This window comes from Stegostoma tigrinum, chromosome 24 (genome assembly GCF_030684315.1).
Source record: "Stegostoma tigrinum isolate sSteTig4 chromosome 24, sSteTig4.hap1, whole genome shotgun sequence".
Classification (NCBI taxonomy): Eukaryota; Metazoa; Chordata; class Chondrichthyes; order Orectolobiformes; family Stegostomatidae; genus Stegostoma; species Stegostoma tigrinum.
In genome coordinates, this window is record NC_081377.1 from 2,910,903 (window position 1) to 2,928,674 (window position 17,772).

At 42.4% G+C, this 17,772-nt stretch overlaps 1 protein-coding gene across 3 annotated transcripts in view; it reads right to left on the bottom strand.

Annotated features, from left to right (window-relative positions):
* Window positions 1-17,772, bottom strand: part of col16a1 (collagen, type XVI, alpha 1) — a 321,764-nt gene that overhangs the window by 160,820 nt on the left and 143,172 nt on the right. For all 3 annotated transcript variants that reach the window (XM_059654248.1, XM_048557999.2, XM_048557998.2), the window contains exons 12-16: window positions 10,891-10,908; window positions 9,556-9,591; window positions 6,555-6,584; window positions 4,587-4,658; window positions 2,135-2,179 (exon numbers count right to left, since the gene is read on the bottom strand). In XM_059654248.1, the coding sequence (XP_059510231.1) occupies window positions 2,135-2,179; window positions 4,587-4,658; window positions 6,555-6,584; window positions 9,556-9,591; window positions 10,891-10,908 (201 nt within the window). The remainder of the gene's footprint in view (window positions 1-2,134; window positions 2,180-4,586; window positions 4,659-6,554; window positions 6,585-9,555; window positions 9,592-10,890; window positions 10,909-17,772) is intronic.

The window sequence follows — 17,772 nt, forward strand, 5'->3', positions numbered from 1 at the left end:
CAAAAGCAGACCTAAGAGACAGTGACTCAGAAATGGTGGGAACTGCAGATGCTGGAGAATCTGAGATAACATGGTGTAGAGCTGGATGAACACAGCAAGCCAAACAGCATCACAGGAGCAGGAAAGTCAATGTTTCGGGTTAGGACCCTTTATCAGAACATGTGAAACCATACTGCGAAGCCAGCTCTGAAGAAGGGTCTAGGCCTGCTACTGCTCCTCTGATGCTGCTTGTGCTGCTGTGTTCATCCAGCTCTACACCTTGTTATCTCAATGACTCAGAAATGTGGTTTATCTTCGAGCACTTTGTAATACTGACAGTCTCTCACAATACTGAAGCAGCTCAGGGGAAGGAGTTGGAGATGCATCTGCTATCTTGGTAAAAGCTGAGAAAAGCTAACCTGTACAAACTATTCTGAAGTAAGCATTAAATGTTTGGTATGAGCACTGTCTCCAGAAATGATTCAATTTTTTTAGGAATCTGCTCTCACAAAGGGGTGATTCCATCTCCCTGTGCCTGCCTTCAGGTCATAGAAAAGGAAGGGTAGAGATACACTGAAACATATTTGCGTTGTTGCAAAGTAAGAGCCAAACATTGGTGTGAGATCCCCAACTGTATGACCTGTTTATCCTGAGGCATCTGGGCCTCAGCGAAGCCAGGCCAAAAATGGCAAAACAGCGTGCGTCCTTAAAGGAGGCTCTGATGGCCATAACCAACAGAGTTATTGACACACTTGAATGCGAAGCCACGCATGGTCCACCTGCACCTGGAATGAGATACTTTTACTTACTGTTCTCCATCCCACCCACATGATTGCCAATACGCCCGGACTTTTCGACCATTTACCATCTATCTCTGTGTTTGGCAAACTCTATTTTAATGCACCTTTGCCTACTTCTGACTAGCAAAATCAAGAACATCTCTTTGCATTCCCCTTCAGCATATCCCCGTTTCTTTGAGAATTGCCCTGCCACTTTCCATTCCTCTCTCATCCTCATATTGACAGTCGGGGCCAACCAAATTTCAAGGAAGAAACCAGCAGTGGAGGAACCGTTAGCTGGTAGAGGAAGAGGGCGAACGCATTTCAATCTATTTCTGACTATACCCCCAGAAAGCAGACACAGGCTGATGGAGTCATTCCCCTGTGAGAACAGCTTCCTGAAAGTGAACATTTTTTGGAACTAATGCTATAATTACACCTTGCTGTGCTACAACACTGGGAGAGATTCAGCCACTATCAAACCCATATAAACCTCACCAGCAGATAAAAGCTTTATTGGTACAGGTGAAGGAGCCAGTTTGCTCAGACTTAGCTTATATCCTGTGGAACATAATCTATTGCCCCAACTCCCAAAGCTGCATTGAACAGGTGTTTAAGTTACCGATATTAATTACCATTCCGCATCCAGAAACCATTCCAAGAATTGATCACTCTTCACATGAAGTATATCTAAGTTATCCAAAACTGGTTTTTCACTAGAGTCCCCTGCATCCCTTGACTAGCTGCATTTTGTTGCATTGCTCCAAACTGAGGTTAATCTAGACTATTAAATAAACCAAGGCTGGGAATTCTATGCAGAAGTGGCTCAATGCCCGACTCTCCAAAATCTGTCCACCATCTACAAGGCATAAGTCAGGCAGTTAATGGAATATAACCCAATTACCAGATGACTGTGGCTCCAACAACACTATTCAGGATGAAGAAGCATGCTTGCATTGTGGGTCTACCTACAGCATATGGACTGCAACAGTTCAATAAAACAGGTAATTCACCATTACCTTCTCAAGGGCAATGCAGCACAGACACTAAATGCTGGTTCAGCTAGCAAAGCCCAGAATGAATATATGGAAGAGATGCTTACCTTTAAATATCTTGGCAAGCTTATTAGTGATAGAGCGGATATCCTCTGCCAGTCTGGCCCCTTCAAGGTTAAGGACCTCCCTCCAGTATTTCGTCATTACTCACTTGTTTGAATTTAAAGAAATTCCTCCCAACTAGTTTTTCTATTGAGTCAAAAGCCTGAGGGGTTAAAAGTCTGACTCGGAATTCCAATATGAAATAATTTCAAGCCTTCAGATAGCTACAGCCTCACACTCCCAACAACATTGAAAAACAGTTACAGATTACTGACAAACCTTTGCACCCTTTGGTCCAGGCACGCACAACTCTCCCGGCTTTCCCTGAAAACACAATTAGAACGGCGATGAAGAACAGAGCAAACATGAGCAATCACTTTCAACAAAAACCAAACCTGGTTCTGGGACAATGGCTCCCATTTCCCTGCATGCATTGCCGAAAACAACATGTCAAATGGGAAGGAGTTTGGAATAGTGGGTCATTTTGTCTTGAGGGAAGAAACTCTTTCTTTAAGAATCCCATTCTTAATGGAACAGGCCCACTGGGCTCTGATTGTTCACCAGCTCACTCAAATTCTCTTTCTCTACAATCATAATTAGGTCCAGTACAGGGCTAGTCCATTCAGCCCATCAAATCATTCTAGTGATTTTCCCCATATGAGCCCTTCCAGGCAAATCCCCCTCTTGTTCACTGCCCATACTCTTTACTGTTCCAGCCAAACTCAAATCTCCTGCTTACTCCTCACTTCCTAAATTTTCTTCTTTCTCACGCACTGTGTAATTTCCTTGTAATACTCCTTTGAATTTTGCTTTAACGGTAATTCACACTTCTACCATTCAGAGCCATTATAACACTATATAATAATGTATGAATGATGCTTAGTGCTCAGTACCTGTTTCACTTTCCCACTCTGGATGTTAAGAGCTCCAAACATAAATGGTTCAAAGTCTTCCAAAGTGGAATCAATCTGTGCACGTCACCCACCAAATTGAAAACATGGCAGCACAGGCTCGAGGGCGGCAAGGTGTCTCAGTGGTTAGCACTGCTGCCTCACAGTACCAGAGGCCCAAGATCAATTCCACCCTTGGGAACTGTCTGTGTGGATTTTGCACATTGTCCATGTGTCTGCGTCGGTTTCCTCACACAGCGCAAAGATGTGCAGGCGAGGTGGCTTGGCCGTGCAAAATTGCACATAGTTTTCAGGCATGTGTAGATTAGTTGGGTTTTAGCAGTATGGGTCTGGGTGGGATGCTGTGAGGGTCAGTGTGGACTTGTTGGGCTGAAGGGCCTATTTCCACACTGTAGGGATTCTATGAAATGTTTATTTCAAGCCTTAAATAACAGGCATAGCGAGAGCCAATTTCAAGATCCTGAATTTTAAATTTTACCATGCCATTTTGTGGGACAGAATTTTATAAGACTGTTCAATCCTGAAAGACTGACAAAGATCCGACAGGAAAGGGAAACTGTTTTTCTTTACCGAGTTCTGGCTTATAGGTGACTCCAGTCCATGTTATGTGGTCTCAGTGTTTGGAGGTCAACAACTAATGCTTTGGGACAGGTACACAAATAGGAAAGTTTCAGAGGGATATGAGCCAAAAACAGAAAACTGGGACTAGTTTAGTTTGGGAAACCCGGTTGGCGTCAAGCAGTTGGAACCGAAGGGTTTGTTTCTGAGCTGTATGACCAATGGCAGTGCTGTTTACATCTCAAGGATAAAGTTAATTTATAACCCTGCTACATCTCATTTCAAGTTGACCATTACCAGCTAATGATGCACCATTTTCTTCAGGCTAACAGATCAGGCTGGATTTATACTCATTAATCTTAGACGAAGATTGGATGAGCAAACTTGAGGGCTGATTTCAAATCTCAGTGTGATGATCTGAGAGTGTTGTAGTTAGGAGCTGGGAGTTTTATATCAATCCAACAGATACACTGAGACTTTGTGGGAAAGAAACTGGCTGTTCTGCTGCAGTTCAGTCTGTTCAGTGACTCACTGCCAACGTGGTTATTTGTGATTTCTGAAGCGATCCAGCAAGCCACACTGTCTCAGCAAAAAGGCCCATCACTACAACTCAGGAACATATGCTACAAAATGAACTGAAAAATTATCTGGTCATCATTATAGTCCCAATGTCAAACTTCAACTGAATGCAGACCAATACTTCCAGGTAATGTCACCGGACTGGAAACTCAGAACTCCACTGTTTTGGGGACATGAGTTTAAATCCCAACTGTGGCATCTGGTGAAATTTTCACTCAATAAAGTCTGGACTTTAAAAAATGAGTTTAACATTGCCCATGCAACCATTGTCAATCATTGTAAAAATCCCTCGAGCCCATTAATGTTCCTTAGGGTTGGAAAAGGGCCATCCCTCCCTCGTCTAGCCAAATGTGATTCCAAATCCACAGTAAAGGGGTTGACTTGACATTGCTCTTTAAAATGTGCAAGAGAGCCAAACAGTTCAACGTCAGTTAGGAATTTGCATCAAACGCCAATCTTGCCAGTGACACCCACATCTCATACAAGAATAAAGGGAAGAAAAAACAAGATGGATGGGTAGAAAATGAGCTCAAATTTCCAGAACACCAACCCTACACTCTACTTGTTACGACCTCTAGGTCTCTTCTAAATCTATTCCTTCCCTTGAATCCAAAATTCCCACATGGGCTTTAGTGAATCTGTACCAAGTTTTGTAATGGAATCAGAAAAGTCAGAATACTCACATCTCTTCCAGGCAGGCCAACCGATCCCTTAATTCCTGGTTCACCCTTCTGACCTTTCTCTGACTTCATGGGCTGAGAGAACATTCTCAATTTAGGCACAAATAAATGCAGACAATTCAAAAACTTTCAAGACACAGTTGAAAACCTAAAGCTAATCATAACATTGTAACTCCATAGTCTGACCACTGGAAGTTATCCAATTAGAAATGGTATTGGAACTAATGGCCGAACGCACACCTACACAGGAACAAGACAGGATCTGAGCCTGTCAGCCCAAGGAATTAATATTCACAGGATGAAAGCCTTGGTACCTCGACCTTTGGATGCTCCAATCCCTCTGTTTTTGTTTTTTAAATTCAGCAGATTGGCAGGTTGGTAACAATCTAATCCATCACCTGAAGGACTGTGTCTCCTACAGGGCCACATTCCTTAAGCAGCACTCTGGAGTGCCAACCTGGATTGTTTACTGAGATCCAGCCGCAGTTTTAACCTAAATCTAAGATTGCTGCCAACTGATTCCAAAGCAGTGAGGCGTGGCCATGCAAGAAGGAAGATGCCACAGAGCAAGTCCATTTTAACAGCAACTTGTACTACCTTCATCCTTTGCAAGCACCTCTGTTGTCAGAAGTTGTTTAGATTTAGTAGCAAATTAGAAAAAAGACAAACAACATTAAGGTTAAGAGTTCAGTACTGACTTTTTTTGATGTAATTTCCTAAATTTTGCTGGAAGTGGGCCAATGTTCGTCCAATCCTAACAGTAATTTGAAAATGGAATGTAATTTTGGCCCTGGTATCCATCAAAGACTTATTTGGATCTGAGAAATGCTCCCTGCCTGAGGGAGTGAGTGCTGATCATTCTCGCGTCCTTGCCCTTGTAAGATCTGTCTGCATGGCCAACAGCTGCTACTCTGAACCCCTTGGGAAGGGTGTGTGGGAGGTAATAGCAGGGTCTCACCTGGCTAGTCAGCGGTGTGACTGACACTGGCTCTGGTGGACTTGATTGTTGTGCTCCTCTGCCTCGACCTGGGAAAGCTGCGCTGGCCTCCTCAGCCCAGTGTGTGGGAGATAGCCATCATCACAGAGAATCCAGGCAGTATTCTGGGCCAGGGTTTCTCTGAGCTCAGTGAGACATATGTATCATGGCAGCTCCCTGGGAAACATTATTCCTCTGTTGTGGTCACGCTCCAGTTTCACAGTCTGTCTGGTTTACAAATGTGGCTGCTTGTTCCTGGGGCATTTATCACATTCTTTATGTCCTCTGTAACATTCTGTAAGATGCCATGTATTGCTAGGTGAGTCCTGGAAGCCAATGCTGGCACAGATGGGGCTGTAACAGTGATGGGGTCTAGCACTGTCCAAAAAAATTCACAAGGCAGCAGGTCTTGACGAACAATCTCTATCCTGGCACATCCTCAGCCGTCTCTGGCATCACCTCTTGGATACCTGGTTGGAGTTCGCTCTTGTCCTCTGGTGTCAGTGTCTATCTTTGCCAGTTCCTTTCCCGGATATAAGCCTCAGTATCAGCCTCATTCTTTGGGTGCTACTGCATGTTGGTCTCCTAGTCTGTGCTAGCACAGAGGCCTGCTTATGGCACTGTGTGAACAGCCAGTCAGAGATGTGCGACCTTTCTCCCCCCTGCTTCCCTCCATTTAATACATTACCAGGAGACTTTTTAATTGGCTAATTGTGTGCAAAAACTATTTCACACACGCAGGATAACCCTCGCCCCACTTCAACTGGCTTAATAGGCACAGAATCTGCATTTGACACAAAATTCTAAAGGTACAGTGTGTGTGATTTTTGAAACTCATTCCTGCTCCATCTCCCATTCCAAGGGCTCCAAAAATACTCCCAGTCAGCAAAATCATTTAGCGAAATATGATTCAGTGATCATTCCACTGCACGGGGCAGGAGACAATTTATTTTCAGTACGTATAGTGTGGAATATTTTTCTGCAGAATCACTTACCCTTGGTCCCATGGTTCCTTCTAGGCTTCCCTGTTTATTAACAGAATTGATTCAAATTTTTCTGTAAGTTTCTAATCACAGACATAATATTTTTGAAGACAGAAATCCCAACCAATGAGAAATTTCCAAAAACTGATTGCCACCTCCAGCTTCACGCATTCCTTGAGGTTGAAACTTCACACACACACACACACACACACACACACACACGCACGCACACACACACACACACACACACACACACACACACACACACACGCACACAGACACACACACAGACACACAAACACAGACACACACATGCACGCACACACACACACACACACGCACACAGACACACACACACGCACACAGACACACAAACACAGACACACACACACACACACACACACACATGCACACAGACACGCACACACAGACACGCACACACACAAAGACACAAACATCCTACACACACAGACACATATATACATCTATACACAGATGCCTTTTCGCTCATATCCAGACATATACATACAGACATACATTCACACATGCATGTCCACAAATATACACACACATCCACATACACATGCAGACACAAATACACATATGCATGTCTACACATATATGAACACATACTGCCCTCGGCATACTTAAATTGACATGTACATGCACATATAACACTAGCATACATTACAGAACATTATAGAGAGACAACACTGCTGTCATCTAGATTATATCTCTCTCTCCCTCTCTTCCCTCATTTGTGTTCCTCTCACTCCCTTCTTCAGTTTGTTTTTCTCCCTCCCTCCTCCACATTGCGTTCTTCTCTCTCTCCCTCCCCCAGTTTGTGTTCTTCTCTCTCTCCCTCCCCCAGTTTGTGTTCCTCTCTCTCTCTCCCTCCCCCAGTTTGTGTTCTTCTCTCTCTCCCTCCCCCAGTTTGTGTTCCTCTCTCCCTCTCCCTCCCCCAGTTTGTGTTCTTCTCTCTCTCCCTCCCCCAGTTTGTGTTCTTCTCTCTCTCCCTTCCTCCCTCCATCAGTTTGTGCTCCTCTCCCCCTTGTTATTCCAGTTTATGTTCTTCTCTTTCTTTTTGCCCCAGTTTGGGCTCTTCTCTCTCTCTCTCTCTCTCTCCCCCCCCTCCCCCCCGCCCACTCCCATGGCACCCCCCCACACCCCACCCCAGTCTTTCTTGTTCCTTCCCCCGTTTATTTGCTTTTTTCACTGGACTCAGTGGAGTCACCACACAGCATAACAGCACCTCCTTCATGGTTTTTATGAAAGTGAGAGAAACCCACAGGAGAAAAACAGGTTGATGTTACAAAAACTATCATTTCTCATTTCGGGCACAATGATTGCGTGCTCCCACAGTGACTGTGCCCTCACTTCACCTGGAAAATTTGCCATCCCTGTGCGTTTACTTATGGCACCAACTTGAGAGTTCAAATATGAGTATTAGTCATTTATAATATGAGTCCTGATGTCAATGAGGTGTTGGAGCGAGGAAGTAGCTGGCATGATGTGTGGCCCACTTTCCAGCTGAGTCAGAGTAAAGACTGAACAAGTTGCCCAGTGCCTGATTCGGCATGTGCCGAATTTGCAATCTCGGAAATATGTGCCGGAACAGGCCAAATAAAAACTGATTGCAGCAAGTCCCTTAACAAAGTCAGTCATGCCACCCCATGAGACTGATTAGAGATTCATCACAAACTGAAAACCAAACAAAATTATAATTTAAACAACATGTAGAGCTGAGTGCCAAGAGTGGTTAGCTGAGAGCCAACAAAGCTACACATCTTCAAATCACTGAACTGTCGACACATTGTGGTTCTCAAGTAGAGGGCATCATTGGCACGGGGGGTTGAACGCTGACACAGTGACTTATAGTTGGGAATCTGCCATCTTGCTTTGTCTTCAGCATTGAGAATATCTTTGGCACTGCCATAGTTGACTAGACTGGTGATGTACATAACATAGAGAGGGTTTGGCTTGCCTATGAGTGAGATAGTTGTTTAAGAATAAGATAATTGGGGCAGTAGCTAACCAACTGGGCATCGATCTGCAATCTAGTTGGTAAACTTGTGCAATGTATTTTTACTTTCTTTTCTACTCCTGTTATCTGCTGAAGGCCATGGGAAGGTTTGGCTCCATGGAAACAAGCCTCACCATAAGCAAGTGGCCACTCATTTAGTTGGAGTCTAGCTCTGAAGGTGGTAGGACACTCGAGGTTCCTGGCAATCATTGCAAGAATTGTAATGTGTGACTTGGAGAAGTCGGCTTCGCAGGTTGTCCTTAACTCCCTGCACAGTAACATCTGAGAGAGGGCAGCATAACCTGTGTGGTTTGTTTCAGCATTGAAGAGTAATGCTTTGCCAATAATAAATGAAACGAGCAATCACACACACTGGTGTATCTAATAGGAATTGCAATGGATCTAATTGTAATTGTAGGGTATCTAATTCTAATGACAGTATATTTAATTGTAACAATAGTGTAATAACTTGTAGTGTATATAACTATTAATAATGTATCACATTGTAATTATAACTAGTGCATCTAACTGTAATAGTATAACTAATTGTAATAATATTGTATCTAACAGTGATAAAAATGTATCGAGTTGTACAATTTTGCATACAGGATAAGGAGTTGCTCAGTATCTCTGAGTGCAACACTAACTAGTTCCTGGCACAGAAACCTCAGCCATAAGTCAGACAGGGATCAGTGTAGACTGACGATTAATCCCAGGCTCTTCAGCTTTAATGACTCAGTTGCACACTGGGAAGTCAGGTCAATACAACCAGGTCAGACGCAGCCTTGTATCCTTTCTGTGCGTCTGACTAGTAACAGATGTAGATGAAAGTAATCGATAAATCAGATGAAAAACTGAGATGCTGAGAAAGTGCAGCAGCATGGGCAAAGAAAATATAAATCACCTTATATCCAGCAGGGATGAGGGTACGGTTCACTTTACAGATTCAGCAGCTTTGACTTATTAACAGTGAAGAATCCTAATACTCACCAGCTCCTCCTTCTCTCCTTTCTGCCCTTGTGGACACTGGAAGTAAAGGAGAAGGGGTCATCAGTGTTGTCCATTTGGGGAAATTTTATGGGTTACAAATATCAGGGTGGGGGGAGTGATTGGTTTCAAGCCTGTAGGCAGTAATGAAGTCACAACCTGTATCCAAACCAGGAGCTCCATAGCTGGCCTAGAGAAGGGCTTCATGATTTACCTCAACGTGGGCCAGCTAAGAACACCAAACACATCTCCAATTTAATTCCAACTTAAAGTGATGGCGCTCAGATCATTGCTGAGGGTGAGGGTGGAGGGAGACCAACAAACCGCAGAGGTGCAGGGGTTAGAATTATAGCTGGCATTGGCCAGAGGACTGTGAAAGTGACAGGAACTCCACACCATCCAGGTAACTGAATAAAATATAAAACCAAAATAATTTAAACTTTGATTAATAAGAATTCTGTAAATTTGGCTGCGCTGTGAGTTTATGTTCTCTTAACATTTACACATATTGCATCAGGTCATCAAACACTTCCCAATGGAGTGTTTAAATGAGGACTGATCAGAGCCATTCTTGCTGTCGTCAACCCTGGGTTCTCAATACTTTTTGACACATATAACTGACTCCTAGTAAAAGTATACAGATCAAATGAGAGGCTACTTAATCCAAGTAGAATACTTACTGTTCCTTCCAACATACAAAATTCTGCAAGCCCAAGCCCTTTCTATACACAAGCATTGTATAAAATCTGAATGGGATTGAATGGGGAGACACTTGAGTCACTGAGATTCAGCACAGTGGGACTAATGGGAATTGGTGACTTCCACATCCTTATCCCAAACCCCACACACCAGGCCTTGTCATCACCAGGGTGGCTACCGCACACTTCCCATTGTCAGCCTCTGGAAGTCCCCATTGGCTGCTATTCACTCTCCCAGGGTGCACTTTACCCAGCCTTTGTCTGTCCAACTGTGTTTCTCTCCCTATCTCCACCTATTGTTTACTTCTCCCCACTTACACCCACATCATTTTCTGCATATGTACCAATATTTCCCTTGCTACCATCAGTTCTGAAGAAAGGTCACTGGACCTGAAACATTAACTTTGCTTTTGCTCTTCGGATGCTATAAGACCTGCTGAGTTTTCCCAGCAATTTTTGTTTTTGATTCCGATTTTCAGCATCCGCAGTTCTTCTGTTTTTTTTAATCTTGATGGTTACGCCTGGTTCCTAAGCATCACTAAATGATGTGATGATGTTTAAACGTGTCACTTCCAAGACCCTTAAATATCAATTAGGGATTGTTTACAGCCATGTAGATAGGAGAATGATTGTTTCTTACCACAATGCAGCCTTCGTGCTGGAGAGAAAATGCAAAACAAATTAAAAAGGTGTTGGAACAAATCACTCCAAAATCAAAACTGTTCACTTTACCATTAACATTGTACAAATTCAGAAAACATTTGTGTGATCTCAGCTGCAGGACAGCTCCAAGTGGGTATGACACTGCCTCTGTTAACCCATGCCACCGCTATTCACCTCAAAGTACCTAGCACCAGAATGATACATGATTAGTATCTCTGAACAAACTGCATGCCTGCATGATTAGTCAGAGATTGAACCATGATAATGGGAGGGGCTGCAGAACCAGAAGGACCAGCTCCAATACTATACCTTATAGAATGCCCATTCTCAGCCAGGATGGAAGCAGTAGGTACTCGAATTGGTCCTGGATTGTGTGAGATAAAATCAGTCAGGGTTCAAGCTCTGGATTTTTCCCAGCTATGTAGCACACATCTGAAGATGGTACCTGGCTTACAGTCCACAGCTGAACAGCTTTCCAACACTAATAGATACAAAGATTAATCACACTGCCTTTTATACTTCAGAACGTAAGAGACAGAAGCTGGAGTAGATCATTTGGCCCAAGAAGCCTTCTCCATGTAATCCTGGCTGATCTTGGGCTCCAACTTCACATTCTCGCCCACCCCCCACATCCCTGAAAAACCTAACATCTGTCTTGGTCAGTCTTAAATATATTCATTGATTAAGCATAGGACATAGTTCAAATCCTTTAATAGTGGATGCTGAAATTTGAATTTAAGATGGTCAAATGTGATAAAAACTGACCTGGTTCACTGATGTCCTTTGAAGAAGGTAATCTGTCTTCCTTATCCGGTCTGGCCTACATGTGATTCCAAACCCACAGCAATATGGCTGATGCTAAAACTGCTCTTTCGATAATTAGGAATGGGCAATAAACATGAGTGTTGAGAGGTGACAGCTTTATCCCACACAAGAAATAGAGAAAATCTAGAACCATTTGGGGTAAAGAATTCCAAAGACTCAAACTCTTTGAGTAAAAATTTCTCTTCATCTCTGTATTAAACATTTAGTCCCGCATATGAGGCTGTCCCTGTTCCAGATTCTCCATGCAGGGGAAAACAAGCTCTCTGTATGTAACTTGTTAAGCCTGTTCAAATTAAAATTTCAATTAAATTCGACTCTCATTTCTCTAAACGCCAAAGAATATCAACCCACAACAAATATTGGGAAGGGAATAAATATTGACCAGGACTGAAATCCCCACATCCAATGTCAGAATAACATTTCTCCTCCAACAAAACATGCCCAACTTTTTCTTAACTCTTTTTAATGTTCTTTATGACACAAACTCACGTGAGCTTATGTTTGTCTCTGTGATTAAAACCAATGAAGACCAATAAAGCTTTACAGATAGAGACAAACATATCTAATAGACTGCTGGAATATTTACAGACTGTATTTTACGAGGCAGTAAGGGACTCACCACTTTTAAAAGCCTAGCTAGTAATTTTATTGTACCAGAAATGTAATCATAGAAGATAATGACCCATAAAATTGGATCCTCTTCACAATCCCAGCCATAAAAAATATAGAATAGAAGCAATCATTGAATCACTGCAGTGTGGAAGCAGGCCATTTGGTCTATCAAGTCCCCACCAACTCTAAAGATAGCATGCCCCCCTAACCTCTTACATTGCATTTCCCAATTCCTGCACATCATTGACAATTTAGCAATCCATCTTAGCCTGCACGTCTTTGGACTGTGGGAGGAAACCAGAGCAAACCCACGCAGACACAGGGAGAACGTGCAAACTCCTCACAGACAGTCACCCGAAGGTGGAATTGAACACGGATTACTGGTGCTGTGAGGCAGCAACGCTAACCACTGAGCCACCACGTTTTCCGCCAGATAAAGCACCCAGAGCTGAGCTTATTTTCAGGCACACTATAAAGAATGAAAACAGAAATTGCTGGAGATACTCAGCAGGTCTGGCAGCATGTGTGAGAAGAAAGCAGTGTTAATGTTTCGAGTCAAGTGACTCTTCAGTTCTGATGATCAACTGGTGCTACCAGACATGCTGAGTTTCTCTAGCAATTTCTGTTTTGTTTCAGATTTGCAGCATCTGCAATACTTTATTTTATTTTACACTGCAAGGAATGTTTATCATCGGTATCTGATGATGTCGTGAGTATAGAGATGAGATGCTGTTGTTGCTGTTCCTACCCGTGTTGCTTCCCTCCATAGTGGCTATATTTTATGAAGAGCATTTGGCAGCATTTGTTGATGGTATTGGATTGGGATAAATTCTATCTGGTCCATGGCATGAGCTGGCCTAACTCTAGCTGTTATACTGGGTTCTTCAACTCCTGGTAGTGGTCAGCTGTTGCACTACATTGTGATGTAGATATATTGATGGGACGAAACAAGTAAAGGAACTTAGGCCCTGAACTATGACATAGACTGACTAAGAGCCTTTTCAAAGTGGCACGTAGGACCAGATTCCAAACAGAACTCCCATTTTCAGGAATTTTTATCAGCACTGCTAATGGATTTGGGGAGGTCGATTTACTCACATAATCTGTGTTTGAAAACTTGCTGCAAGTTTCACATTTACTAGGGCCATTAGTAATTTTCTGAGAAATGACAAAGGCCTGTGAGATGTAAAGTTGGGACGAGAGCACTGACATTTCCTTTCAGGTCAGAGAGAAAACGCTCTTGCTCGGTAGAATTATAAACAGTGAGGAGAACAGCACAGGACTTCTAAAGGACAATTACACATTCGTGGAATGGGTGGATATGTGGCAGATGGAGTTCGATGTGGAAAAATGTGAGATGATGCACTTTGAGAAAAAATAAGGAGTGATAGTATAAAGGCTGCTATACTAAAAGGAGTACAGAAGCAGAGAGACCTGGCTGTACACTACTACCATGTTAAAGGTTTGGATGGTGAAGAATTTGTCAAATGTGTTCAAGAAAATTTTCTTTATCAATATGTGACTAGAGCTGGAGCAAAACTAGACCTCTTTTGGGCAATAAGGCAGAGCAGGTGACTGAAGAATAAGCAGGGGAACACTTTGGGATAAGCCTTCTGTAAAAGTTAAAAATTTTAATGGATGTAAGGCAGATTTTAATGGCATGAGACAAGAACTTTCAAAGCTGGATTGCAGTAGGCTGTTCACTAGTAAAAGGATGTCTTACAAGTGGTAGGTGTTCAAGAGTGTGATGATGAGAATTCAGACGCATTATGTTCTTGTTAGAGTGAAGGTTCAGGCTGGTGACATTAAGGAATAATGGATGAATAAAGATATTCATGATCGAGTCAAGAATAAAACAGAATATTATTTTAGATAAAGACAACTTGGTTCAATTGAATCTCTTAAGCAATATAAAGGGTGTAGGGGCATTCTTAAGGGAGAAATCAGGAAGGCAAAGAGGGGATATGTGATAGCATTGGCAGATAAGGTTAAGGATAATCCAAAGAGATTCTACAAATACATTAACACCAATGGGATAATTAGAGAAAGGGAAGGGCCCCTTAAAGATCAAGGGGGTCATCCTTGAGTTGAACCTCAGGAGATTGGAGAGATTCTAAATGAATATTTCACATTTGTTTTTACTGCGTAGGAAGAAATGGACACTAGAAAATGTGGCGAAATAAATTTTGATGTCTTAAAAATAGTTCATATTACAGAAGAGGAGGTTCGGGAGGTCTTAAAGAATATAAAGGTGGGTAAATCTCCGGAATGTGATCCAATGTATGCCAGAACGTTGTGGGAAGTAGGGAAGAAATTGCAAGACCTCTTGCAGAAACATCTGCATCACCTATAACTATGGGTGAGGTGCCTGATGACTGGTGGGTGGCTAATGTTCTACCTTTATTGAAGAAAGGTTGTTAGGAAAAACCAGGAGACTGTAGACCTGTGAGTCTGACTTTGCTTGTGGGTAAATTGTTGGAGGTGATTATAAAGGATAGGATTTATGGATATTTAAAGAGACAAAAACATATAGTCAGCATGGTTTTGTGTGAGGAAAATCATGTCTCACAAACTTGATTGAGTTTTTTGATGAAGTTACCAAAAAGGTTGCTTTGCTGATGGCAGAGCAGTAGACATTGTTTATTCGGATTTTAGTAAAGCCTTTGACAAGGTTCCGCATTGTAAACTAATTAGTAAAGTTCGGTCACAATGGATTCAGGGTGAGCTTAACAATTAGATACATAATTGGCTTAATGGCAGGAGACAGAGATTGGGGTAGAGTGGTGTTTTCCGGACTGGAGGCCTGTCACCAGGGGTATTCCACAGGGATCACTTCTGGATCCTCTACTGTATGTCAATTATATAAATTATTTTTAATACAGAAGGCATGGCTGGTAAGTTTGTGGATGATACCAAAACTGGCTAGGTTCTGCATGGTAGACTAATTAGTAAAGTTAGGTCACATGGGATTCAGTATGAACTTGCCAACTGGGTACATAATTAGCTTCATGGCAAGAGACAGAGAGTAATGGTGGAGGGTTGTTTTTCGGATTGGAGGCCTGTGGCCAGTGGTGTTCCACAGGAATTGGTTCTGGGTCCTCTTTTGTTTGTCATTTACATAAATTATTTGGATTAGAAAATAAAAGGCAAAGTTAGTATGTTTGCAGAAGACTCCAAAATTGGTGGCATAGTAGACAGTGAAGAAAGTTTTCTAAGATTACAGAGTGATCTTGATCAAATGGGTCAATGGGCTGAAAAATGGCAGATGGAGTTCATCTGATAAATGCATTTTGGTACAACAAACAAGGGTAGGGCTTATACAATTAACAGTAGGGCCTTGGGTAGTGTTGTAGAACGGAGGGGCCTAGGGGTTCAGGTACATATTTCTTTGGTGTTTGCATAATGCATATTTAGAGTGGCTAAAGAGGCTATTAGCATACTTGACCTCATTGCTCAGTCCTTTCAGAGTGGGAAGTCATATTTAGATTGTACAGGATATTTGTGAGCCCTTTTCTGGAGTATTGTGTCCAGTTCTGGTCACCCAGTTATAGGAAGGATATTATCAAGCTGGAGAAGGTTCACAAGAAGTTTACCAGGATTTTGCCGGGTGTGGAAGATTAGAGCTATAAGGAAAGGCTGGATGGGCTAGGACTTTTTCTATGGGGTGTAGGAGGCCGTGAGGTGACCTGATAGAAGTTTATGAAATAATGAGAGGTATGGATAGAATTAATAGTAGTTGTTTTTTTTTTACTCTAGGCTTGGGGATTACAAGATTAGGGGGCACATATTTAAGGTGAGAGATTTAAAAAAAAACATGGGGGCCAAGTTTTTACACAGTGTTGTTTGCATGTGGAATGTACTTGCTGCGGATCTTGTTGATGTGGGTAAAATCACAATGTTTAAAAGACGTGGATAAGTACACAAATATGAAAGGTTTGGAGGGATATGGGCCGGGAGCAGGGAGCTGGGACTAGTTTAGTTTGCAATTATGTTCAGCATGGATTGGTTGAACAGAAAAGTCCGTGTCCATGCTGTGTGACTCTGCAACTTTATATGGACATATATTGTTACATGTAGCAGAACAGGTAGAGTGCAAGTTTAATGAAGCATATAGTATTCTACGCTTCATGAATAGAGGCTTAGAGTGCAATAACAATGAAATTGCTGAACATCTAGGACGCATTATACTTCAGCTGGAGTACTGTGTATAACTGTGTCCACTACATAATATGAAAAATGCAAATGCATTGGCCAGAGTGCAGACGAGATTTCCAAGTATGGATGTAGGAATGAGAAACTTTAGTTATCAGGTAGATTGAAGAAACTGGGACTGTTCTCCTTGCAGAGAAGAGGAGGAGATCTGACAGAAGCTTTCAAAACCTACGGGCACCTCCAAGTTAAGATGCCCCCTTTCCCTCTTTCGTCACGAATCTTCAGCTCCCACTTGATAGGTGATTCTTTTGATTGTGTCGGTATTGGAGGGTCTCCCCGTTGGTCCTTCAGCTTCACACAGTAATGTAAGAACAGAGTAGGCCATTCAGTCTATCAAACTTGCCCCACCATAAGAGACAATCACAGCTGAAAAACATGCAATGCCTTTTCCCCAGCCCATGCCCATAAGCCTGTACACCACCAGCAATCAGAAGTACATTCAATCTCTACATTACACATACTCAAATACACAGCCCTCTGTAGCAGAAAATTCCAAAGGTTTACAATCTGCTGAGAAAAACAAAATTCTGCCCATCTCAGACCTAAGTGGCACTCCCCCTTATTTTTAAATTATGCCCCCTGGTTTTAGATGCCCAATAAGGGGAAACAACTTTCTTCCACCTATACTGTCAATCCTCATCAGGATTTTGTAAATTTCAAAGAAATCACCTCTCATTCTTCAAAATGCTAGAGAATATAGGCCCAGTTTAAAGATGTGCTAGTTAAGTGGACTGGCCATGCTAAATTGTCCCATAGTGTCCAGGGATGTGTAGACTGGGGAATTAGCCATGGAAAATGCAGAGTTACACAAAAAGGGTTGTGGGATGTCCCTGGGTGGGACGTTCTTTGGACAGTCCATGTGGACTTGATGGGTTGAGTGGCCTGCTTCTACGCTATAGGGATTCTAAGAATTTCTCTTCATAGAGTAGTCCCACCAATCTAGGGACAAATCTGGTGATAGGGAAGGTGACAGCCTCATGGTGTTATTGGTAGGCTAAGAATCCAGAAACTCAGCTAATGTTCTGGGGACCTTCATTTGAATCCCATCACAGCAGGTGATGGAAATTGAGTTCAATCAAAAAAAAAGTAGAATTAAACATCTATTGATGACCATGAAGCCACTGTTGATTGTCAGAAAAACCCAACTGGCTCACATTTTATTATCGAGGGTTAAGGGAGCTCATGAATCAATGGAGAAAGGAGGGGTGGG